This window comes from Hylaeus volcanicus, chromosome 3 (genome assembly GCF_026283585.1).
Source record: "Hylaeus volcanicus isolate JK05 chromosome 3, UHH_iyHylVolc1.0_haploid, whole genome shotgun sequence".
NCBI lineage: Eukaryota > Metazoa > Arthropoda > Insecta > Hymenoptera > Colletidae > Hylaeus > Hylaeus volcanicus.
The window spans coordinates 219,008-246,100 of NC_071978.1; the positions used below are offsets into that span (position 1 = coordinate 219,008).

General features: G+C 35.6%; 3 protein-coding genes and 1 long non-coding RNA gene across 10 annotated transcripts; 2 read left to right on the forward strand and 2 right to left on the reverse strand.

Moving 5' to 3' along the window:
- The first annotated feature begins 109 nt into the window (after positions 1 to 109).
- LOC128873925 (mitochondrial ribonuclease P catalytic subunit-like) lies at positions 110 to 3,025 on the forward strand. 3 transcript variants are annotated; one of them, XM_054117958.1, is made up of 5 exons: positions 117 to 249; positions 309 to 1,069; positions 1,145 to 1,382; positions 1,568 to 1,698; positions 1,773 to 3,025. In XM_054117958.1, exons 2-5 carry the CDS (start codon positions 354 to 356, stop codon positions 2,143 to 2,145), a joined length of 1,458 nt encoding a protein of 485 aa, XP_053973933.1. In that variant the 5' UTR covers positions 117 to 249; positions 309 to 353; the 3' UTR covers positions 2,146 to 3,025. The 3 variants fall into 3 exon arrangements, with proteins under 3 accessions (XP_053973934.1, XP_053973933.1, XP_053973932.1); XM_054117959.1 differs by lacking the exon at positions 309 to 1,069 and having other exon boundaries at positions 110 to 249; XM_054117957.1 differs by having other exon boundaries at positions 195 to 1,069.
- Positions 2,648 to 14,678, forward strand: LOC128873923 (kinesin light chain). Of its 5 annotated transcripts, none has more exons than XM_054117947.1 (9): positions 2,648 to 2,790; positions 2,915 to 3,025; positions 6,680 to 7,046; positions 7,129 to 7,297; positions 7,508 to 8,223; positions 8,376 to 8,579; positions 8,842 to 8,958; positions 9,110 to 11,080; positions 11,715 to 14,678. In XM_054117947.1, the coding sequence occupies exons 2-8, from the start codon at positions 3,009 to 3,011 to the stop codon at positions 9,233 to 9,235; spliced, it is 1,716 nt and encodes a 571-aa protein (XP_053973922.1). In that variant the 5' UTR covers positions 2,648 to 2,790; positions 2,915 to 3,008; the 3' UTR covers positions 9,236 to 11,080; positions 11,715 to 14,678. The 5 variants fall into 5 exon arrangements, with proteins under 5 accessions (XP_053973922.1, XP_053973924.1, XP_053973921.1 ...); XM_054117949.1 differs by having other exon boundaries at positions 2,649 to 2,790; positions 2,970 to 3,025; XM_054117946.1 differs by lacking the exons at positions 2,648 to 2,790; positions 2,915 to 3,025 and adding an exon at positions 4,802 to 5,117.
- On the reverse strand, positions 2,878 to 5,646 carry LOC128873930 (uncharacterized). Its single transcript, XR_008456526.1, has 3 exons — positions 5,184 to 5,646; positions 3,116 to 4,809; positions 2,878 to 3,018 (listed from the first exon to the last, which is right to left on the reverse strand). It is a non-coding gene; the product is annotated as an uncharacterized LOC128873930 (long non-coding RNA).
- LOC128873920 (tonsoku-like protein) lies at positions 13,753 to 19,703 on the reverse strand. The gene is made up of 6 exons (XM_054117943.1): positions 19,392 to 19,703; positions 18,996 to 19,253; positions 18,752 to 18,920; positions 18,249 to 18,664; positions 16,177 to 18,174; positions 13,753 to 16,095 (listed from the first exon to the last, which is right to left on the reverse strand). Exons 1-6 carry the CDS (start codon positions 19,402 to 19,404, stop codon positions 15,146 to 15,148), a joined length of 3,804 nt encoding a protein of 1,267 aa, XP_053973918.1. The 5' UTR covers positions 19,405 to 19,703; the 3' UTR covers positions 13,753 to 15,145.
- Between the last annotated feature and the right edge of the window lie 7,390 nt (positions 19,704 to 27,093).

A 27,093-nucleotide genomic window follows, 5' to 3' on the forward strand; every position in this document is an offset into this window, starting at 1 on the left:
TTTCATAAGTTATGCTCTAATTACAAAACATACAAAATTACTTACATTTAATCCATTCATAAATGTAACGAATTAATAAAAATTACTATAAACGATTAACAAAGTGATTATTTAAATATTGAAACAAGTTGTACATTTTTATACATAACCTGTTCCTGCTATGCGGATCCATTTGTAATTTTTAATTTATTTGAATGGCTTTCCTACAAAAATGTACATACTTATACATTCGTCGAGTACAATTCTTTTGTACGTACACCGCAAAGTTACCTATAAGCGTAACAGGCTCTACAAATTCTAATTTGCAGAAGAAAAAAATACGATTGCACAATCTTATTTGGACTCGTATAGAAATGTATAAAGAAGCGTTAGTAAATCCTCATTTACCAAAAGAAACTTGCCAAGAGATAAGGAAAAATATAATGGACTCTAAACTTGTTAAACCAATAGCAGTGGACTCCTTAATTATGGAATTATGCTACAATGAACAATTTGCAGATGCAGGAATATCTTATTATAAATTTTTGGAACAAAATAATTCTCAATTTTCTGTAATTACTGCTTGCAAATATTTGCTATTGTACAAAGTAAAGCAAAGTCCAATTACAGATGTAGATAAACGCCACATTTTAAATGTATATAAAACTATCGTAAAACAATATCCAGTATTAGATTCTTTCGTAGCTACTTCTTGTATCGTTACCTTGTGTAAAATTGGCGAGTGGGAAAAAAGCATTGAAATTATAAAATGTTACGAAATGCACGATTCAAAGTTCCTTAGAGAGGGCTACAGTGTATTGATTGATTATTTACTCAATCATTGTAACATGGAACTTGCCCAAAAATATTTAATTTGCTCTTTCAAAAAGGATGTAGGACCTCTAAATTATGTATATAATAGCTACTTGAAATATTGTTTGAAGGATAAGCAAACATTTAATGAAAACATTGAGAAATTGTTTAAATTGTGGATGCGATATGATATTAAACCAGACGTGAATACTGTAAAAGAATTTATACAGATTTGCAACAAAGTTGGTTGGTCCGCGAAAATAACAACTATGATATTGTAAAATATATATGTTAATGTTTCTACGTATACTTTTAAAGATTCTTATTTTATTGATATAATTCTCTTCTTTAGCACAAAGTGTTCCGTGTGTCAACAAAGAGTGTTGATACCGCCTTTATCGGAAGAGGAATTTAAACGTTTATCCAAGACTGTAATGCAAAAACTGTTTGTCAAAAAGGGATACAAATCAACTGTTCCAGAAGAGATAGTAGAATTTATTGAATTTATCAAGGAAACAAAACCATACGATATCATTATCGATGGTTTAAATGTTTTACACAAACAACATAGTCCAAAGAATTACAAAGTGGTATGAAATTTGACATTGTACATCTTAATGCATCTTCTTAAACTAATTAGAAATAATGTATTTAATACTAAATAATAAATAACCACTATTTAAATAGGCGATTGAATGCAATGTAACGATATAGAAAAGTTTTTATTAGCTGTGTAAATTTTCTTAGAAATACATTCGGTACCATTCGGTTTCAGTTGGATGCACTTCTTACACACTTTAATGCACAAAATCAAAAAGTACTTGTTATCGGACGAAATTATTTGACAAAGTTCAAATGGATAAAGAATTTGCAAACAAAAGCAACTTTTTTCTTTGTAGATGATAGGTATGTATTAAAATAATATATACACAAATTACATATTCTATCAAACTACAAATTTCATTGTCTTGATATTTTAGCTCAAAAGATGATCCATTCGTGTTATATGCAACATTATTGAATGGAAACGATGCTAAATTTATATCCCAAGACTTGATGCGTCAACATAAATTTGATCTCGAAGATGGTGAATCACGTGCCCTTTTTAAGAGGTGGCAATTCACACATCAGTACACCTTTACTGCCCATTTAAGTCCATTTAACCTGAGTTCGAATACGATAGACTTGACTTTGATGCAGAACTATGTAACAACCAATACAAACTATATTCATTCTAGTGTTCACAAACAAAATAATTGCTGGCATATACCATTTCAACTTAATGCAATTGCAATACAAAGAGTAAATTATGTACATTCAAACCATTGGGCTTGTTTTAACATGTGTGAATAAGAAATATAGACGAATAAAATACATATTTTTATATAAAATTCTGAAATTCTCATTTATAATTCTATATTGTAGGAGGGTAAAGAAAAAATAAAGGCCGGGGATTCGAACCCACGATCCTCGGATTCCGAGTCGACCGCTTTACCTACATGACCGGTCCGGGGTCCCGCAAATATGAAGTAATTTCACAGTAAGTAGTTGGACGTCGCTTCATAGAAACCGACACAAGTATGGAGAAATTTCGATAACTGGCGCTGCAATCGCATCGAGTCGCTCCAATCGTGTTTTTACGATCGGTCGATGGTCGCTCTTACACTTTGGAGATTTTAGTTCGATACACTTATTTTTATTAGAAGCAGATTTTCAATTTGCAGACGATCCTATGAAAATCTTGAAAAACGGAAAAATCGGGACGCAACGCGTAGTGCTTATCTACTTGTAATCGGAATCGGAATCGTGAAATATGTGATTGTTGTACACACGTTAAGTTCCACGGTTTTACGCCATCTTAGTCTGTCATCAAGCTAGCGGTACGAATTTTCGTAATTGTTTTGCGTTTCTGAAAACCACTTGTGTCAATTTTTGGACAAAAGCTTTGCAACCTTTCTTTAGAACTGTGAAAATTGCTTCTCGGTAATTTGGCGTCCGGTGAGTGAAACTCGTTCTTTTTTTTCGAGATTGTTGCTAACAGTGCTGTTGTACGTCTTTTGCGTACGTACAATAGAATATCGTAGCCTTTAATTAGTAAAATTTGTTTGTCCATCTTAAAAAGATTCTCCGAAAAGTTTGTCTTTGACAAGTATATCAAGGATCGCGATCCTCTTTAGGAAAGTGGGATGATACACTGAACAGAGGAGAATTCCTGCATGGACCGTTCTGAAAAGTAAGTCGAATTATTGTATTTTCAAATGTTTCTTCTTCTTTGTTTATTTAAGCGGTTATAAGTGGTAAACGCATCGTTTGTCAGGCTTACAAGTTGCCACGCCTTCGACAGGCTGTTACAACCGGAAGTAAATCGTTTTAATTCATTTCCTTAAGAGTATGCGAAACCGTGACAGAAAATCAACTACCATGACGATGAGATTTCGATGATAGTTGTATCCCCTATTCTGGTGTATATGTATATTTAGAAAGAGTCGCGTGTGGTGAATTTTCACTAATTTACTAAATAGAAAGGAAACTCGGTGACAAAAAACGATTTCACTTTACGTTGTAATCGTTGTGTGGTAAATTGATGATTTAACATAAATGAAGAAATGTTAAAATAGTAGGGTGTCGGTTAAGTAAAGTGCAACTGTTTGGAATGAAAATATTTATTCCAATGTTTAAAGAATTTGCGTTACAAACATCTAAAATAGCCAAACAGTGTGGTAAACCGTTATCACGATTCGTTACGTATGTAGGTACAAACGAAACTTGAGACGAATATTGTCGTCACACGATACGAATCTTAATCAGCGCAACGTTTCAAGCGTTGTGTTGCGTCTTATAAATATAGACCATCAATTGTCTGGTGCTATCACACACCATTTGTGACTAAAAAATTCGCTACATTTACTCGGACTTTGTTACATTCCCGAACTTTCAACAATCTTGCATGAAATTTCAACCATGGATCGTTGATGTATTTTGTTGTAGTTTGCATTTTTCGAAAATACTTTCGGTAAAATTACGTAAATTTCGAGTGGTTTGTTTTTATCGGTACGGCAACACTTTCAAGTGTAAAGGAACAGAATATACTTGATTTTTCGTAACTTGTTTAACTCTTTACTTCTCTATCTCGAAATGACAATGAGATCCAGCATCTCGTCAACAGTTGAATGACGAAAGTGAATGCATATGTATATACATATACCGAGAGGTGAGAAGCCAGCGAGATAAACGACGAGCGAGGCTCGTATTACACGTGTCGCCGCGCCGCGCGCCGGTTGCTAAAACTTGGAAGAGACGCTCTATACATACATATGCATGCACCTATCCCCGTGTGTTAATACATCAATATTTTTATATACATATTTCATTAGGTTCATGTAAAACTATTCTCGAAAAAAATGTTGCGCGATCCATATGTTTACGACAATCTATGCACATACGAGTGCGCGTGATGATTTACATGCTACTTGGAATGTTCCGTCGTCATAGTTTTCGTGAGTCATCGGCTACCAGTCACTATGTATTTCCCTTGAAGCCGAATGATTGCAAAAATAGTCTATGAGTAGCGTTCTTTTCCAGTTGAGATTCATTAATGTCTTCAAATTTCGAGCTTGCGAGACAATTTCTATCCGTAAAGTCTCCGTCAAGTGTCACAAATGTCGTATACTAGTGTACGTGTCGATCACCCTCTTAGAAGCTTCATTCATCGCACTCTTACGCACCCTCCGATTATTCCTATTGACCGACTAACGTTTATTTCCGTATAACTGCAACGATAGGCGTAGTAGTACGATCCTTTCTTATGCAGAAACGCATCCATTCGTCTCGTTACACTTGCTGGACGCACCGATATCTCTCCGAACATACAATTTCGTGTGTTCAGTACGGAAACATTCGTGAATCTATGAAACGCATGCGCAATCTTCCACCCCCGTTACCCCTATTTCGTGGAGAGGGTGCGAAGCCAAACGTAACCCCTCAGTAAAGAATTAAACGCGATTCCGTGAGGTGCCCCTTCGAAAAATCACATTACAGGACACTGTAGTGTACATATACATATATACATATTATATTATATCTATATATATATATATATTATATTTTTTTACCGTCGAAATACGAAATACGAAATACGAGATAGATGACTTTTTTTACAAAAAATTCAACTGACTGAAAGTGACAATACGTCCACGACTGTGCCCGCGGAAATAGTAGACAGAAAGTTGAAATTTTGTTTCTCTACGAATTAGGTAGGTTCAACAGTGTTCAACATTACCGATGTGTAGAAGAGATATGTCAAGAACGCTGAATGCTTACAGAATGTGAGTAGTTCTTCCCTACTTACGGATCCATCTCATACTATGTATATCTATTTTCATCGTTCTCACCTCTTTATTTAAACAATTTTTTTTCTTCTACCAACACATCGTTCGGCCGAGTATTCTTGCACCGTTCCATTGTTTACGGAGGCATAACAAGCTCTAATTACCGTCCACTTTCATTAGAAACTCGAAACAATTTGTCCTTCCATATCGCGTCACCGGTGAAACGTTCGTATTCAACCGATTCCTTCTGTACACATTCTTTCGAAAAATCATTTCAAAAATTTCAGTTGAAATGGCGAGGTCAAGGCCCGTTGGGGACAGCGATTGCACGAGGTCAAGGCTTTACAGAACCAGAATTCTGAAATTATTATCTCGCTTTATAGTATTCTCAATTCTCACCCGTCATTATTAACCATGATTATTAATGTAATTACTATATGTACAATTTTCCGTTAAAAATTTCTGCCTTTTGCCATCGACGATCCATTATCTTCTTTCATACCTATACTATACTATACTATACTATACATTCTGTCGCATAAAAGACACGCAGCGCCGTAGCGCTTGCGCAAGCTCGGAAGTATCGAGCCATTGATTCTGTCGGGTCGGGTTTAACGCGATCCCGACATGGGGTAAGTTTCTCATTGAAACAAATACAACTACTATCGATCTTTGTGCTACTTTGGCTAGTTGATCGAATCTGTTAATAATCGATTCGATCGTTTACACGTCGTACTACGAGATCTTCAACATTTTTTCCATTCGAATAATTACTTTATACGTGTGTGACATAAGAAGATAGACGTTGTGACAGTTGCGCACGCGTGCAATATAGTAAACCATTGATTTCCGCGGGTTTAACACGACCCTAACGCGAAATAAGTTTCTATTGAAATTTACTTTGTTACGATCAATTCTAACTGTTTGCACGAATGTTTCGGTTGGTTGTATTTGTCAATCGAATACCGACAATTGTATATTTATGTAAAAACGAAAATGTTCTATACTTGGCTTCGATCCGAAACGCTGTTTGCGTTACAAACGCCGGCAATGTTCTGTTTGTCTCGACTGAAATAATTGCCGATGCCTATTTTTCATTGCAATTAATTATTATTCAAATACTTTTACCCCTTTCCTTTTTTTACCTTTCCGCTCAGACGAACAACCGTCAATTTAACTAGAAATGTTTGAAAATAATGTGGTGAAAATAAGGCTAAAATACTCAGAAAGTTGGCTACCCTTAAAACAAAATGTATTGTCGTTGATAAACAAATAAATGAATTAAGACTGGAATTAGTGCATTTTTATATTATTATCATAATCTCTTTTCTTTTGTCGTCGTTGTCGTTGTCGTTGTCGTTTTCGTCGTCGTCGTCGTCGTCGTCGTCGTCGTCGTCGTCGTCGTCGTCGTCGTCGTCGTCGTCGTCGTCGTCGTCGTCGTCGTTGTCGTCGAATAAAATATATTCTTTAGATATTTAAAATACAAATATTTTATCTAGTTTTCACTATTATTCTCCGTTTGCACAGTTTTAATTAAATTTTCGTCTTTCTATTTTCAGCAAAAAAATCGAAAACATTGGTAGAATGACGGCCATGACACAGGAAGAAATTGTGGCTGGCGCGAGGACAGTTGTCCAAGGATTAGAGGCTCTTCGTGTAGAACACGAAGGTCTTTTGCAGGGGCTACAATCACAGGAAGCACCGGCTGCCAGAGACAAAGCCGGCTTATTATCGAAAAACATCGAAATGATAGAGTTAGGTCTCGGCGAAGCTGAAGTTATGATGGCTCTTGCTAATCACTTGCAAATGGTTGAGGCTGAGAAACAAAAGCTGAGAACGCAAGTTCGAAGATTGTGTCAAGAGAATGCTTGGTTAAGAGACGAATTAGCTGGAACGCAACAAAAATTGCAAGCTAGCGAACAAGCGGTACGTAACTGAATTTAATTAAATTCTGTTTGTTTTCGACAATGAAATGTAATTGTTATCGAAATATTTGTATTTTCATTAGGTAGCCAAATTGGAAGTAGATAAAAGACAATTGGAGTTCATGGAAAGTATGAGACAATACGATCCTGATCCTCCCGCTGACGATGAGAATGCCAAAAAAGACATACCAAAAGTTACTCCTGTGATTGACCTATTCCCTGATGATGATGCGGACGACCGAAATAGTAAATGTATGTTCATCATCACTTGTGGATGTTCAAGGTTCTCCTCAAGTCTGTGCGAATAATATAGAGGAATTTTACAAAAATTCTCGTAAAATCTATTTTTGGATAGTTTCAAAATGCAATTCAATCAACTAGTATACAGTAAAATTCTGTATTCGCATAGATTTAAGTCACGAAAACAGGCTACTTTTTGTAACGTTATCGTTTTGATCGTAGCTATAACGCCAACACCGGCTTCGCAATTTGCACAGCAAGTGAACGCTGGATATGAAATACCTGCACGTTTACGTACACTGCACAATCTGGTTATTCAGTACGCGGGTCAAGGTCGGTATGAGGTGGCAGTACCTCTTTGTAAGCAGGCCTTAGAAGATTTGGAAAAGACCTCTGGCCATGACCATCCTGATGTCGCTACGATGTTGAACATTCTTGCTTTAGTGTATAGAGATCAAAATAAATATAAAGAAGCAGCTAATCTGTTGAACGATGCCTTGACTATTCGTGAAAAGACACTTGGTGAATTCCATCCTGCAGTTGCTGCAACTTTGAACAATCTAGCCGTACTATATGGAAAACGAGGCAAATATACGGAAGCCGAGCCATTGTGTAAACGTGCACTCGAAATTCGAGAAAAAGTTCTTGGTCGTGACCATCCGGACGTTGCGAAACAACTAAACAATCTCGCGTTACTCTGCCAAAACCAGAGTAAATACGAGGAGGTTGAACGTTATTATAAGAGGGCTCTTGAAATTTACGACACTAAACTCGGACCAGATGATCCTAATGTAGCGAAAACAAAAAATAACCTTGCATCTTGTTATTTGAAACAGGGAAAGTACAAGGATGCGGAAGTTCTATATAAACAAGTATTAACCAGAGTCCACGAAAACGAGTTTGGTGCTATTGATGGCGATAATAAACCAATTTGGCAGGTAAAGATAAATGATACCTTCGTACTTTCGAATCATAATAAGAATAATCTCATTTCATCTTACCTAAATGTATGTTTGTTTGTTTGTTTGTTTGTTTGTTTGTTTGTGTATGTGTGCGTGTGTTGTTATGAGAAACAATGTTTTAATGTTAGGTTGCAGAAGAAAGAGAAGAAAATAAGCATAGAAATAAAGAGAATGCTCCATATGGAGAATATGGAGGCTGGCATAAAGCTGCTAAGGTAGATGCACCGACGATGGCGACTACCTTGAGAAATCTTGGTGCATTATATCGACGACAAGGAAAATACCAGGCAGCAGAAACTCTGGAAGATTGCGCTCTGGCGACACGAATGGATGTAAGTTCGGTAATTGTCTAATTCCGTGGACCTACAAATTCGTCCAATCGTTGCACGTTAATCAAATAGTCGAAAACAAATCAAATAAAATTTATAACAGTATACTATGCCGCTCTATGGCTAAGAACCGCTTCACCTTTTGTACCAAGTCAGATTTCAGCGCCCACTAAAATACAATTTCCAAATTAAAATTAACTTAATTTCAAGAAATTTGTAATAACGACATCATAACGATTTATATTGGTTGTTTCTTTTGAATTAGGCATTCGAGTTTGTGAAGCAAGGAAAGGTCGCACAGTTATTAGGGGAGGAAAAAGTATCGACGAGACGTGGTTCGCGGTCCAGTTTGTCAAATAGCGAACACGAGCAACACGACGAGGTAAGTTGTGTCAGTTATAAGAATAAATATTAGTCGCACTGCATGTTGTAGCACACGATTAGTCGTCTACTATCCTTTTCTTCTTTCTTTTTGTTCTTTTTTCGTTATCCGGCCCGTTCTGACGAATTGGCGATACAACACACAATCACAGGGCTCGCTGCCGCTGGTACAAAGGGCGCTTCACGAAGGACAGTCTGGCCATCACGACGCTAGTCCTAACAAACCCGGTTTTAAAAACAAGATCTTTCAAGCTTTCGGAATTCATTCTTCCACGTAGGATTATCCTTCGTCTGTAGTATTGTCTGTCGATTGATTATGCCCGGTAACAAAGATTTTTCGGTATAAATCATTCAAGGTCTGTACTCTTAGGACGAAAGTTGATATTTAAACGTGCACTGCGCGAGCAAAGCAAAGCATAATATTTAGGGATTTGTTTTTTTAAATTCATAACGGTCTAACCTAAATATCGAGAAATACTACAATATTGCGAAATGTCCTTAATGTTCCTTCCTAAATAGCACGCATTTATAGGAGAACGTATAGTTGAACATAGGGACAGGCCTTTTTGGCAATTTTGGGCATTTTATATTCTTTTTCACGATCAGGTATTTCCGATAATCCAACGAAAGCACATTGTAACTGCACATTCTTTTATTACATTTACAAGTATTTCGACCACGATCATTGCTATTTCCATGACCGTTTTTACAAAGTATTGCGTAGAAAAGTACTACAACCTTTATAAATCTCTTCCACTCGTAAGCTGTGATAATAATACCCTTTGATGAATTTCGCTTTCATTCGTTTCTTTCTTTTGTCTTTAATGAAACTGACGATATATGTATCTCGTATTTTTAAACTTTAACCAGGATTCGACGGAGGTGCTTTTTATGGAGCATTTGTTCTTTACTTTTTCATTATTTATCTATAATGATGATAACTACTGAAACTTACGCTTGTATTATACACAGCTATATAGAGAGCGATTAGAATAAACAGAACTTCCAGAGATAATTATTTTCATGAAAAATTACAAGTCTGCTGTTGTACGTGTTGCTCTTGGCTGATAGAAAACTTATCAATTATCAATTGCATAGATAAAATAATAGCAATTTTCAGCAATTGTTTAAAAAAATCGATTAACAAGTATCGCTTTATATTTGAGCTATTTTTCTCAAGCCAAAACACTGTAAAACTACAGTGCTACGCGCATGAAATTGAAATAGCTGATTTTTGCAGCAGCTTTGCTTAACTATATAATTCAGTATAGATCAGCAAAGATGATATTTAATGTTGTTTCATGTGCAAGGAAAATACATTATTATCTCTGTAATAGATGTCTCTTATGATATTCTCACATATCCTATGCAGATTTAAACACACACACACACACACAAAAGTCAGAGTTGCCTAGGTTTAATTCATGGAAATTACACTGTATTACATTTTCAATTACTTTCCATTTCTGTAACAAATGAGTAGTAAAGTTATGGCATAAGTCTATTTTAAAACGATCTCAAAAGCATGCGAAGGGTGTTTGTATCCTTCGAGGCACCTTATATCTCATTTCATTCATTTTCCAGTACTATAGATGATACGTTAAATTACTCCATTCAAACAAGGAAACAAAATTGTTGCTTTATTATTTGATATATTATAGTATAATGTTTGAATTCGCAATCGACGACTACGAACTGGATAATTTAATATAAGTAGTGCCTTGATACTTTAACAAACGAACGAATAAATTATTTTCCAAACGAAACAAGTTTTTAATTGTTATTCGATTCACATTTAAGAGTGTATAGTGTACAGAACTTTTATATTCTATGTGTCTATTTTTTTTTCTTTTTTTTTCGTTATAACATATTATTCGTAAGGAATATGTTTCCTTTTGCACAAAGCAGAGAATGCGTATAGCGCGTTTGTATTATTAACTTTCCCTCGCACGCATTTGTGTTCTTAACTACCATTGTTACCAGTTGTTTTTCGATATCTGCGTTGTCGTTTTGTTTCGCTTTGACTTGAGTACTCTGTGGGCCGGGACTTAGATAAGGATGTCGCCGGAGTACAATTTCGTCTGGACAACAAACAGGACAAAAATAACTGATTTCCGTAGAAGGTGCGTATTCGTAGATACTTGTGGAATATTTTATATTATTTTTCGATATTTTTAGTGTTACTCCATGAAGGAGTCCTTTTTAATTGTAATCATTCAGTATATACACGTTATCCATTTCCGTACTTTTGTTTATATATTATCAGAGTGCAGACCATTCTTTCCAACTGTAATAAATACGATTCAAGTTATCGTTCCTTGTTAGGACGATTAATTACTGTTCTTTTGATGCCATGTATCGTTAGCATGGGTTACTTCACATTTGCCTTGTATATATACAAATTTGTTTTAACGACCAGTAATTGATTACGGTAAATGTTATGTTGGTATTTGATCATATTTCTGCTTGCCATGCATTTAAAAGTTTATGTTATGTTTTCCCAGCTTGTGCAACATTTATCGGAGTCTTTTTTTAGGGATCTTGTGTCTTTAATAGAAAGCAAATCACATATCTTTAATCGACAGCAATGTTTAGAAAGTTTCTAACTTTCAAAATTAAAATTTCTTGTTCCTCCAATTTTCAGACAGAATCGTTCCAAAAAAGAAAAAGAAGGGGAAAAATTATATTGAAGGCACGAGATCGTTAAAGAGTTTTGTTTGAATGATCTCTTTAGAAAACATTCTCCTTTTGTTTCAGGACAGGAAGTATTTCGTTCGTACTCAATAAAGGATACTATGTAAGAAATATACGTAAAATGTTCAAGTCGGATCATGGAAGGGCTCTGCATTGTTTAGTTGAAAAAACATTGACTGACGTCCGTTCTTTATCTGGATCGTTTAACGTATACAGCACATTCCAACTGCTTTTAATCAGACTCACCATAACGAAGTACTCGTGTTGCTCGTTTAACTCTAGAACGATTATGGCTTCGTGCTAGCGGCTGATAGTTTGGAATAGAAAAGGTTGCGAGACGAATTGATCTACCCTGCTGTTAACACATTATCTGAATCAAAACCTAAACAGATCATAACTACAATTATATCACGACAGACAGAAATAAACAAGCAAAAGAGAGAAAACTGCAAGCTGTTGACCTAAAAACCGAGATGGTATTCAATAATCCTCCGCATCATACAGAATGTCGAGCAGTTTCAGACACGTTACCTACATACATGTGTGCACGCCTGTTGAATAGTCCATAATACGCGTATACATATCCCTTTCGTTGCTCATACATGCTCTAGAAGACGCGATGACGTGTTAATCATTCCATGAGCTAGCTTTTTGGATTGAAACTATTGAACGATTTACATTTATCATAGGGAAAAATGTTTGTATGTCGCTCAGCATTAAATGTATTCTTTACACATCATGCACGTTAGAATTGTGAGAGTAATATCGTCATCCTTTTGGAAAAAGTGAGTGTAACAACCTGATGGAGAATTAAGTTTCCTTTCAGTCTTGTCCATTTTTTGGAGTTGACCAAAGATAACGAGTGGAGCAGTGGAAAGATCATGACATAACATTCATTTTTCTGTCCTATTTAGAAACTATATGTATATATATGTATTGGCAATATTTAATTTATTACTGGATTTGATTCTAGCAGGCACGACAAATACATATTATAGAATTGCGACATTAATCCAGGAAGGATTTTTAACGCTTCAGTTTAAATTATTTCAAATATTTTGCAAAATATATTGTTCAATATTATACAATTTGAACACGAAACAAATAATTCTTTCACATTCGTTTCGTGGTACATCATTTACTTTAAAACCAAGGAACATTGTAACTGGCTGTGAATGTAAAATGTTTTATCGAGTCTGAAATTGTTTAATCGTTGCGTAGCTATGATAAGACTGAATGATGATCGTTTGAATTAGTCGAGTCCTCGTGATAGATTTAAGATTTTTTTCATTTAATAATTAATACCTTTACGGTCTATTTTGAGAAATTGACTTTTATTCAATACTTGTCATTGACCTTTTTCATTGTGATAATCTTACTTAGTTACAGTGGCTACTTGCTGTACAATTTCTTTTATATGTGTAAATTCTAAACTGAGAAGAGTGTAAACTATTAAAACTTGATAGATGAAAACCCATTGGAAAGTAAGTTGTCGAGTAATTAATCCAATTTTTTTATATAGAGTGGTATGTAAAACTTTTATTACTGTTCATGTTACATTGACATTTTAATAAGTTTAGATAGTACTTATTAAAAAGACTGTCACAGTGAATAGGTTCCAAAGATTTTTAAAACGAGAGAAAGATTGCTTAACTATTTCAAAGATGTCGCACATGTGTATATAAGTTACTTTCACAAAAGTTAAGTGGACTGGTCTAGTTCAAAAGATTCAGGATTACATATTGATTATTGGTACATGAATAACCATGTCACTTATGTTCATAGACCTTGTTCTTCTTATTTGTAACATACAGACATAACTCGACCATTTAGTCCCACTGATCGACAGTTGTCTTGATCCTCTTCTTCATCAATCTTTCTTATTGTATGGTAAATGTTTTTATTTTATTTTCATGTGTGCTCTCGTTACTTTGAAACATGCATTTATCGATACATGCATAGTGTGCGCCTGGGAGCTTAAAGGCCTAGAACTAGACTTTTATTTTTTTGAAATTAAATTATATATTTAATGGAGAATTCTGTTCACTATTCACTTCTTGCTTGCTACTTTAATATTTGCCGGTGTAGATCAAATACGCTCCATACCGGATTGTCATGGATGGCGGTATGAAAAAGATCTGTCTCATAGACATCTCAGTTTTACTTTGTACTGAATTTTCATGTCTAACGGTACCCTCAAAATGAAACTGTAGACTTTTCAGTAACGTTTCACACTTGACATTCGTATCTGGCAATATTTGAAAATTGATCCATATATTAGTACTGGTTGAGTTATACATGCGATGGTTGAATGTGGTTCTTACGAAACGAAAGTGCCGTGAAATCATTTTTAATCTTCCAACAACTAAAATTATCAAATAAATATTAACTTTCAATTTCTCAAATAATCGAGATACAAATTTATATGGAACAATACAAGGAGTAATAGATATGTATTTAATTAATCGTTCTTTTTAACTTTAAGAATCTCAAAGAAAATTCCTTTTTTCTGCAAGGAAAGAGTGAAAGAGCTGTGCAATTTTAATATTCTTATCTTATTTATGTTTTTTACTATTTAATGGAAATGTGTCCAGGCTAAGAAGCTCGTAGAAATCTGAATCGAGACGAGATTATTATACCAGTATACTATACGAATCACGTAAATAAGTACCAAGTACACATAGGCGGCTTGTGCGTTACTGCGTCGAAATTTCGATTTTTAGAAGCTCAACCTGGATACCTTTAATTTATCGAATACTGCGTTTTTATTGGATAATTTGTTTTTGTTTAAAAAATAATAAGTTTTTAAACAAGCTGTAGATCAAGGTGAGCTATCAAGGTTCTACTTTACAGTTGAGGAATAGATGAAGTGATACAGTATTAGGATAAGATTAGTGTCCCGCGCTCGCTAGTAGTCGAAAGTAGTTTTTTTTTGTTTTAAGCTGAGGTATTATAGCTCTCAGGTGCGAGTATTGTTATTTAAATAATATGTAAGCTTTGATTTATAATAAATATTTCCACTTGTAATCCTTGTTCATTTATCGTGCTCGCGTGCGAAGAAATGTTTCAACTAGGGCTGTCCGCTGTCGGAAAGCTCGAATATTCAAATCGCTCGCGAACCGAGCCGACCAGAATGCAGAACCAGGGGTAAGTGGATGATGGTTTAGTTGGTAAGTATACGTATATGTTACATTGGGCGATCTTGTCATCTAGCGTTTTATGCATATAACTGGATGCTTACCATAAGAATAAGAAGGAATTTATTTCTTTGATAGTCAACGATGCATTTGTGTCAGGTGCCATTTTCTAACATAAATGATACAGACTCAATAATAACTTTTTAAAATTATTTGAATGAAACATTTTATTAAAAATTATATAAAATTAGTTAAATATCCAGTTCTATATGTATAAAAATGTTGTATTCCAATAAACTACCCTATACAAATTGCATACAAAATATATAAGTACTGTACATGTAAAAGTAACAATTCTCAATACGTCATAGGTTTAACAATCACAAGATTGTGTGATAATCTTCTCGCAATACCTTTTCTTCGCCATAAACAAACCCAACACTCGTACACGTCAGAAGACATACTTGAAATTAAAGTACAAACTTCTGGATTCTCAATAAATACTTCTGTATCAGGATACGTAGCAATAGTTTCACACCCACTGATATCGATATGTCTCAGTGTTGGTGTGTGATTTAATAAGAAATTCAAAGATTGGCTACCTACGTCTCTATTTCCTCTGAGCACCAGTTTAGAAAGATTCGACGCTTGCGATAAAATATTTCTTACATTAGAATCCAATAAATCACATTCAACGAGCTCTAAACATTCCAAGTTTGTGAACGAAACATTCGTATTATTAAAAATGCTTTTGACTAAGTTAAATTTAGTTGAAACAGTTGTACATGACAAATTTAAATTAAGCAACTGTCTCTGTAAGGAGGAACAAAGTTCATTTCCATTCAAATTATTCCAAGAAACATCCAAATTCACCAAGGTACTATTACTTGAAAGAAATCGGATGTTAGGCAGTTGACAATATCGTAAATTTAGAGTTTGAAGTTGAGTCAAAGGAATTATGAGTTTACAAAGTGCTTCTTCGCTTGCTGATCCAAGTGGATTATAACTGAGATCTAGAAATTTAAGTTGCGAGGGTAGCTTTTGTAATTTACTTAAACACATGGAATCAATATCACATCCTTGAAGGCACAATTCTTGCAAGGTCGACAACTTCAAAATACAGTCATTCAGAATATCCCCTGCTTCGTGCAATTCTTTATTGGACATATCTAATATTTGAACGTTCTTTTGATATTCTAAGGTTTTTAACACGCACACGAGTTCTTTTTTACTGATATCCTGCTTTAACCGTAAGATGAGCGTATTCTCGCACGACTTCAAACACTTTGATATGAATTCACGAACATCTGAAAATGTTAACAGTAATCGTAATAAGAGTTAAGTAAGTATATTTTAGACCTTGGTTGCGTTATACAAAAAGTAGTTACCTATGTTATGAGTTGTACAAATAGTCCTATATCGTTCAACGATGGACGGTGTCTCCAATTCAATCACCTCACATTTAAAATTCTTAATAATATCTCCTTCGTTCAAAATCGTAAATACATTATTGGAATTTATCGTGATGCCATTCATAGTTTTTAAATCAAGCTTCGCTCTACACCCGCTGTCATCATAAAATTTCTTTTCGATATCTGTTAAAATATTTTGCACCGATGGTTTCGATGTATTTGAGAGTTCCGCCTGTGTTTGGAATACTTTCCCCTCGATAGAAACATTTAAGATGATAGATTTTATTATCAAATCAGCTTCTTTTAAGTCAAATTCCGCGGGAGAAGAGTTTACGGGTGAAGGTGTTCGAGAAACGGGGTCTTTCGTAAAACCAATTGATAATAAAGACATCTGTTGTTTTTTCTTCCGAAATTTGCGTACTTCAAAAGAATTGATTATTTCGGTATTACTACTATCATTACTTTCTTCCTCTGTTAGATCAAGTTCTTCATCGTTTACTATAGGACTTTGAATCTTTGTTCTCTGCCGCTTTAAATTCTGCTCTTGATCGATATCACCGTTACTCGACTTCCTTTTTATTGTTAAAGTTACATTTCTTTCATCTGAACATCTTTTGTCACTAATGCTTTCGTTAATATCGTCCTCCAACCAATCATCCAAAAGGACCTCCTCGTTGTTCAAAAGTGGATTTACGATGCGTTTAGCACGAGTCAAAGTTGCTCCGATTGGGTCACTCCTATGCTTTAAACTAGCTATAGTTCTTTTATAATCTTCACCAGCGGATACTTTCTCCACGTTACTGTTCCGATCATCGATTAAACTTTTTAAACTGCGTGACGATTTATTTGATTGTTTGCATTTCTTCCTTTTGTTCGCTGGTATGAGAGCAGACAATCTTTTATGCATTTCGTTGTAGTCAGCTTCGTCATCGGAAGACAAATAATCAACACGATCTTTCCACTGCTCTAAACAATCTAATACAGTATCATCCTCATTCGCTACAAGTTCCACATTTGCTCCGTGTTCCATTAAAAGTCTCATCATAGAAAGATTGCCACAAGATGCTGCATCATGAAGAGGTGTGACTCCTTGACACATGATGCTTCCAGGATCATTCACGTTCGCACCGTGCTGTAACAATAACTTGGCAATCTCCACGAATCCGTGATTAGCAGCTTCATGAAGAGGAGTCCACCCAAAATTGTCTCTAACATCCAATGGATGACCATCCGCCAGTAATTTTTCTACAGCTTCGATATTTCCATTAATGCAAGCTACGTGAAGCTGTGTTTCACCCTTTTCATTTTTTTTTATCGTAACCAGTTTTCTTTTGGTTCGTTTTCTATTTATTCTACCATTTTCTTTAGCTCTCAATTCAGTTTCTACATCCGACAAATCTTCTAAGCAAATGTTTGCACCAATATCATTTTCTTCTAACTCGTCTTCGCTATCGGAACAATTGGATGCTTCTTCCAGCATGTCCAGTTTCTCCTGGATCATTTTTATGTCTTCGGTTTTTCCAGAGTTGATAAAATAATTCAATTGTTCTTTTAAGACGGACGCTTCCAAAGAAACATCAGCACAAACTTTTGCATTATTCCAAGCTAAATCGTAAATTTCTTGAATTTGATCGTCCGTCGCTTTAGTGGCTATCAATAAATCTGCTAAGAATAACGCAGATCTACAAATTTCACGCGAATCCGTGCAAAGTTTTAGTTCCCTGTGTGCAAAATCTAACGCTTCGTTGTATCGTCCTACATCCTTTAAAGTTTGCGCTAGACTTAACAAAGCTGCATCTATACGATCGCTTTTGATTTCTTCCGCGCATTTAAGCATCTTTCTGTAATAATCGATGGCTTTCTCGAAACAATGCACAGCAACAGCAGCATCTCCTAGATTTTCGTAAAGCTTCAGTCTGCCGCTTATACTTTCTTCTGTCTTTAGAGCTTCCTCAGTCGCGTTCAATGTTGCCACTATAAAAGATTCATTACTACAAAGATGTTACATTTTTCAGTTTTATAAAAAAAATATCCTTTCATAAACATACCTATTCTGAGAGTTTTTTCTACTTGGTTTTTAATATTTTGAGGTAAGTTATCTGTAACATAAAGGGAAACCAATATCTTGCGTGATTCACTCCATCTTTCCATTCTTAAAAGTAATTCTCCTTGTAACAATTGAGCTTCAGCTTTCAAAGACGGATTATCAACTTCAGTGGCAGTTTCAAAGTGTTTTAACGCTGAATCATAGTTGCGTTGCCGATCATAAATTCCACCCAGAGCAATTTGTGTTCTATGAAAATCTTCTTGCAAGTTATGTGTTTCGCATAATGCAGCAGCTTTCTCCATTAAATCGACAGCCTGTTGGTGCTCCTTCTGAGTTTCTAGCACCAAACCTAGATTTAATAGCAACCGTGCTCGCATTGTAATCAATTCTTTCAAGTCTATATCTGTATCTCCCAATCTACATAAACAATTAACAAATCAAACACAATTTTTACTCCACTATGCCATTATATATTATACGAATATGAAAGACAAAATACTATACTTGTTGCAAAGTCGTATACTCTTCACATATGCTTTCTTTGCATTTATGAGAACTTCAGTTTTCTTCTCAGACTTTTCAGGTAAGCTTTCAGCCCAGCAAAAGTATGTCCTACCTAGAGTAGCATAAGCTCGTTGTTCCTCTAATAAATTGTTTATCTCCTTGGCTCCTTCTACCTAACACAAAAATTTTGTTACTTTAGTCGTTTCATATAATTTTATGGATCATACATATTTCAAAAACAAACCCAAATAGTGGTTCTGATACTTCAACGCTTCCTCATAGTTGCCACGATCTGCATGTATCTCTCCTATCATTCTATGGGCTACAGCGATGTTCAGTTTGTCTTCTAAGATACTGCAAACCTCTAACTGTTCTGTATACTCTTGTAAAGCATCTTCTAACTTTCCAGTTTCAAAGTATAAGTCTCCAAGTTCTTTAACAACTTCAGCCCACTGCTGAAGATTGCCATCTCGCTTGACCCGTTTCTTCTTCTTAAGTAATCCTATTATTACATGTTAAACAATTTTATTCAATTTTTCGATATTTTATTCTATTACTGATAATGAGACGTGCCAAGGACAAGCGATTGTTGACAAACAAATAAACGAAATATCAAATAATGAATTAATACCATACTCACGTTCTGTATCCATCGTGTAAGAACGTAACTTATTACAAACACAAGTGAATCACATTCAATTTACAGAGTTCTGTTTAGTTCTGCTCAAATTTTCTTTCTGTTCGAAAACATGTTGTCGCGTAAACACAAAGCCAAACATAACCAAAGACACAATCACGTGTGAAAAATATCGAATGCTAGTTTAAAAGCTTCATAATGCATAACATGCAGTTGATAAAGAAATGTAGCTAAATTCTTAAGACAGTAAAAGTTCGAATAATGGACGATTCCTGAAATTGCTGAGTTTGTAGCGCCGCGTGGCAAAAATTCATCCAACTAAAATGTGGAACACATGGGCGTGTATGGATATATAAATAGTATCGAGTTTTTTAAATTGCTTTAAATTATTTACAAGAAAGTAAACCAGAGAAAGTGCGCAGACGCAGTTGAAGGATTTCCATCATTTAAAAAATTATATTTTTTGAAATAACTTTTTGTTGCAGATTTTATACATCAAGCAGAAGTACTTTAAGGTTCAAGTTGAAGACAAGGGTAATGCAGGGCAACTACAAAATTCGACGTAGGTAATGCAGAGCTACTCCGATGAAAAGCGACATGATGTAGAGTCGCAATGTTTTTTTGTTCCTCCGGTCTCCAAAATTGCAAAACCTTATTAGAAAAAGTATGTAAACAGAAAAAACATAGTAAATACATAATGCTTAGTACATATCGATAACAAAGTGCGATCTTTATGTAATCAAGATACAAAAGCTGGCGTCAGATTTCTTCAAGTATAAGATACTCAAGGAATCCAGGGATGAGGTACAACGATATAAATCAATGAAAACAATAACAAATACATATATTTCTCGAAATGTGATACACTTTTACGTAGGTGGTCGTATTTTAATTCTCACATGTTCTGTTTTCGTTTCAATGGATCGGATGGCGTGTCATTACGGACGCGGCAACGTCATCTAAATTCTTCCATTTCTTCATCTCTTTTTTTGTATTTTTTTTTTTGTTTAAATCAATTTTTCCTCCCTCTAATCATCGTCATTAATTCTAATTGGAGCAAAGCTGTCGGTTATGTCTATCGTGTTTCTAATTCTCTACGATTTTCATTATGGTTTCCCTTTACTAACCTCTGACTCTCTGTGTGTGTGTGTGTGTGTGTGTGTGTGTGTGTGTACGCGCAAAGGCATGAACACGTGTATTCTTTTGTTTTTGCATCATCGACCATGCTATTGCGCTTCTCGTTTGTCGCGTATTATTGAATCGTGCCGACATCCAAGATCGGTCACTTAGGAAGCTATGACGTATTTAATTAATAGCAACTTGTACTAGAAGGTACTTATAGAAATATGGATTTTCGAGAAACATGAACGGGTGTCTCTTTTTCTCTCGGTTTTACAAATCTGACGACTAATTTTGTCGCCTATCGCAGCAATCGGGAAACAATTCAGAATCCCTGCCTGCTTCTCCTTTTTTTTCTTCTTGATTTTTTGTTTTTCCTTTGCAATTTCTATACGCTCAAGGTTACGACGCAGAGATACAAAAAGGTTCTTTCTCGCTGGTGTGGGGAAATTTCTGTCCGTTGTGTACGTCCAACCATAGACTCGACGCGCTTGAATAGTCTTTGATACAATTTATATAACATTTCGATGAATTCTCTTTATAGTTTTTGGTTAGGCTGCGTAATACAAGAAATGGCGCGCGCGCGCGCGCGCGCGTGTGTGTGTGTGTGTATATGCTACGTGACAATTAAATTTAAACAATGAGTGTTGATCGTCATTATGATGCTGTCCATTAGGGATGTTTGATTCCGAATCGAATTTCTAGAAACTCGATCTTTCTTACAATTAGATGATTATCAACTTTTCAAATTAATTAGCATTATATTATACTACCCCCAATTTTAACGGAAGATCGGTTCCTTAGAATATCGTAAATTTCTTTTGATATGACAAAACTCATAGAATGTCTAATCATATTTCTAAAATAATAATTATTCATCACTAATCAATTAGCTATAAAATTTGTAAAGTTTAGTGTAAAAAGACGCACAAAATGTGCACTTTTCTACAGTGAATGTTTTTTCTGTGCAATAAACGGGAATCCCCTCTTTTAAGGTTTAATACCAGTGTTACCAAATTAACGTAAAATTTTTGTTTTTAAATCTTTATTTTTGGAAATCCGTTATTTTGGAAATTGTGTAAAAGAAGGCCATGTAAAACGGGAGATAAGTACACTCGACAGTTGCAACCGAATATTATCCGATCATCTGTAAAATTTGCTACTTTTAAACTCGATCTATTCGGTAACAGTTGAATAACAGCTAATCAATATTAATTATAAATATGTAGAATTTGTGGAGTTGAATCAGGAATTTGTGTAGTTTGCAACAGGAATTTTTAGGTAATCGATTCTAGTTTTTTCAAGGGTCTCGAACATCCCCATTGTTTTGGCTGATCGGGCTTACGTAAACTCACTTTCTTGTCACGGTCTATAAGTCGCGAGCCACGGTATAAGAAGAATAGGTGGCACCGACTGTTTCTGTTTCGTCATATGTCAACTAATTGTAAGTCACGCCTTATGCTCAACTTATACCAACCCTGTACGTCAAAAATTGTTTACGTAAATGTCTCAAATCACCGCTAGATGGTGTACACGTCCCCGATGCAGCGTGGGTCTAGTGTGCACATGTGTGAACGTGTTTGCGCACGACGATCAGAGTTTGGGAATGATTCAAGTTAATTCTGATTGCGATTCTTCTATCACCGTGTATTTTCTATTTTTATAATGCGCGCCATTTCTAGTACTCGAATATCTAATCATCTAGCGGTTCGGTTGAAAATAACAAATAATTTACACACACGGAAGAATATTCTTTTCGAAGAAAAGTATTCTTTTCTTTTCACCGTGAACGCGGGGTTTACAATATGTTTGTTTTGCAACATTCACGAATCAATACTTATACACGAATTAATACGCACGGCCTGTTCGACTGTTGGTTTATGCACAGATAACAATTATATTACTTCCGCCTTTCACTGTTTCGCGGTCAAGTAATGGTATTAGAGCCCTCTATTTCACGTTTACTCACTGTACACGTGTATTTCACGTTATCCGTTGACTCGGATAGTCACGTGCATCACGTGAATCACACGAAAAGATTTCCATGAATGTAATTACAAGTAAGAGCAGTTCTACATACAAATACATAAAATTCAACAATTTCGCAAGTTTTGAAATACTTATAAATTTAATATAATGCAATAAAATGTGTTTTCTCGAAAAGTGAACGTATCGGATGAAAATGCTTTTGGGAAGTACCTTGACTTTTCTTTTACATATTTAACTAATTTAAATTAATTAGTAATTTCGATTTATTTAGTAATTTCAATAAAAAATGTCTTGAATTACAGAGTTTAATTATAGTCTCGTAAATTCATTTTATAAAAAAAATACATTTTATTAGTTTACAATGCATTTGTCATAAATATTCTAAAAAAGTTGTAACAATGTAAAAATTCATCCAGAACTGCTAGTATTGGAAATTTCGTTCCCGTGAATCCATTTACCCGATTCACGATGTTACGTGAATTGGGTCACGTGTACACGTGAATTTCTTCTTCGCGTAAAAAAATCGAAGGCTCTAAATGGTATACATTCGAACGAATTCTCAAGTCGCTTCGAGAAATCGGATCGGTTTGGGTTTGAACATAAAAATCGTTTCGCGCGTGATTTGACCGCGACACGAGATTCGCTCGCGTACACTATATTCAACTACAAAAATTTCACATTATACAACATGCATAAAATCTTGGCAGAAAAAAAAATAGAACATATATGTATAGAATAACAATGTGTAAAACAATGTCCATAACGTTGACATGATTAGTAACACGGATTTTCTATCCGACTAAAATTTATAATTGTAAAACATAGTCGATTTTACGATGCTCTGACGCACGGTCACGAAAGTAAAGAAGAAATCCGTATAGTACGGACAATTATTGGATTTCGATTGGACGATATCATACTTTTCACCTAAAATTATCTCGATATAAAAAGAAATTGTTCTTAACGAATCTTTCACTGACGAGGCCTCCTACAAAAATTAATTTCTTTATCTGTTTATCTACAAATATACATATACATATAACGTATCATATACGATATAATAGTATAAGCTCTTCGAGAATTCGTGGAGTCCATTGGTCGAGCAATCGAAAATAACTGATAAGATAATAATCAATAATGTAAACAATTGATAACAAGCATAATGTAAAGGTCTTCTTCTATTGGAAACGTTTTCTCAGTGTCGATTTTGTGTCGCAAAAAGTGCTAAAAAACATATATATATATACATGTATATATATATGTATAATTATACTCGATTATTGTCACTGAGCGTTGCAACGAGCAGAATCATCGCTTATTTAACGCGTCAACAGTATGTAAAATATTAGTCGCATGCATTATCCATGAAAGCCGCGTGACTACTTTTTCACTCGCAGCGATATATTAAATTGACTTCATGGGAGAAGAGGAAGCGACTACGAATAGAGACACATTTGTTGTTGCCTAACGATAGCCCTCTCGGTGCACAATTTTTTCAATTATCGTTTAACACGTTGCCAGACTAAAACTTGTGAAAAATATGAGCCTAACAGTTTGTTTCTATAAAACAGTGAAGCTTACTTTTGTTGAATTTAAACTAGTACCATGCAGAATTATTTTCTTTAACTTCTCATCGTTAGAATGAATTTATTTAGTTGTTAAGTGAAAAGCCATGTCACTCATATACGAGTGACATGACGATGAACGTGTTAAATCTATGATCGCTGCACCTTCAACGATAGAGCTCACGGTTGAATTTTTTTTTCGAACAAATGCACTTTGTATTTTTAAAAAATTTGCACTTTTGTGGAACAAATGTCAATTGTTCTCGCGTTAATTTCCGTTTGAGAAATCTTATGCTACGAAACGTACGGATAACATTATACAACGATATCTTGAATTGCAAGAAAATTAATAGTACGATTCACCTTGAAGTATTTACAAAAGAAAAGATTGAATATATCCATTGTTCGAGGATCCATCGATTATCGAAGCGCGACGAAACGATAGCAAAAGACGCGTCGCGATGCTTTCCCCGCACTCGAGCTGCTTCGAACGATTGAATGGCATACAAACCGAGCGTCGAAACGAACGAAAAGATGAGATAAACTGTTATGCATGAAAAAAAGAAGCACTTGATCTACCTTATGATAAAAACAACTAGAATCACTTGTGTACCATCACCACGTGGGATACGCTATAGTAATTAACGTTTCTTAGAGAACTAGGACCTAGTCCGTGCGCAGAAAAGCGTCGTTCTCCAAAGTATCCTTCGTTCGTAATTTACTTTTCGATTAACCGCCGATTCAAACACACGTCCCTCCTCCATCTTGATCCAGTACCGAGTGCGTTTTCGTTAAGCCGCTAGCTTTCTTTTAACGAAACAATCTTGCGTATTGGAACGATAAATTCGATAAAAATCAAAGAGATTATATATGTAGATAGAGTAGAGGAGTTATACACAGGATCGTCAGTAAAGGCTCGACGAGTCGAGCCCATAGAGATATTGGCTGCATTCAGACGTCCACCACTTACTGAGCCGTTTTGTTAGCGCTCACAGAGAGTGAGGCTAAAAAACTTTGGCTCTCATAGCAACTGCTCTGTGATAACAGCCAATAGCTGCAAAGAACGGTCGCTATGTTTCGGAGTGAAAAATTTGTTACGGTCACTCGCTCCTTGAACGCTCATAAAGCGGCTCAGTAAGCGGTAATCTTCTGGATGCAGTCAAGGAACATCTGACAGCTGACGTTGACATTTCTCTCCCACCAAAGTTTCGAAATGTGACCGCGCATGCGTTATTAGATAAGGACACACAATTTTCTTTCACTTACTATTCGTCTTACTCTTTTTCGCCTGCCTTGCCTACTCTATCTGTACACTATAATCTTTTTGATCAGAATGAACCTACCGCAACTTTTGTCTCCTTTTATTTGTCTTCGATCGCAATGTTATGTCTATGCTTTGAACGCAATCCAAATTTATGCTTCTTTTAATGTTATGGATCTAATCGAAGAATTAAGAATTTCTTTATCGGTCCAGAAAAAGATTAGTTATCCTTCAAAGTATCTATGTAGGTTAGAGAATTCATATACATATAGAACACTCTAGAAATCCCCTATCTAAGTCACTTTAGAGATCCCCTGCATAGGTTATTCTAGCGATACCCTGTATAGGTAACTCTAGAGATCCTCTGTACCTGTTAATTTAGAGATTCCTTGTACAGGCGACTCTAAAGATATCTGTATGTGTCACTTTAGAGCAGGGGTATTGAAACCTTTTAGCCTAAGGGCTAAGTGACTTGTCCACCAAGTCCCAAGGGCCAAGACCTAAATAGCACATCATACCAACATACTGTATTTCTGAATTACAATTAAAATGTTCAGTAACATTATATATGTAGGTTATGGTGTTTCTTAATTAATCTTTAAATAAAAACATCTGATCATTGTATCGTATGATTTGCTTTACAGTGTAAATTTTACAATACAATAAAAACAAGCTATACCGGGTCGTAATTTGGATATCCCTGCTCTAGTGGTACCCTGTATAGGTAACTCTAAAGATTCCCTACATAGATCACCCTAGAGATCGCCTGTATAGATCACTCTGGAGTTGTCCTATGTCTATTACTTTAGAAAACCCTTGTATAGGCCGCTGTAGATTTCCGTATGTCTACAAGTATTTCGTACAGATGTGACATCCCATGGACCCTACGAAAAGGAAACAGACTGGAGGAGGTACGATAAAGGCCGAGAAAGCGACGAGGAAACGTTAGACCAAAAATCTATCCACGATCAGATGCGGGCCGTATTGTACAAGAAAGAAACAGAAGCTCGAGAGCCAGCGCGTGTGATTGGCGGCCATTTCTTCCAACGAGACGATCGTTTACGCGCGCGCTTGTCTGTGCTTATGTTCATACATTTTTCGCTTCTTACTCTAATCAGCTCAGGCCCGGCTTACGAGGCGTTCAGTCGTGTGCGTGCCAGTGCTTAGTACGGCCAAAAGACACCCATCTTGGGTGGATGACACTCTTCACCTTTTCACCTCCATTAACGACAAACAGACTTGTATCTTCCTTATCGGTACTATCGATGAAAAAAAGCTCGTTAATAGTCCCACGTAGAACATTGGTACCGTGTACTTAGGTCGTTCTGGCACGCACACTCACATCCACGTCTGTGGCTCCGCGTGTATACGTGTAGGCTTCTATGTACATACGTACATGTGTACATATATGGGTGTGTAAACACACATACATTGGATAGTGTGTAGGAAACGATATCCATCGTATTCGTATATAATCACAGAGACGTACACGCGTGCACGCGTTTGCAGTTGTACAGGCGGCTGTATACGCGTGCACAGACTCACACTTACAGACAGGACATACACACGGCCGTGTATGTATGCATGTATACATACATATAATCTAACTATACATATAACTATGTACACTTTTTGGGGACGGGTTTCTCAGGGATGGAGAGACTTTCTCCTTGGAAGGACAGGCGAGGGGGAGGTGGGTAAAGGAAGAATGTGTCTGTGTGTTTGAGAGAGAGAGAGAGAGAGAGAGAGAGAGAGAGAGAGAGAGAGAGAG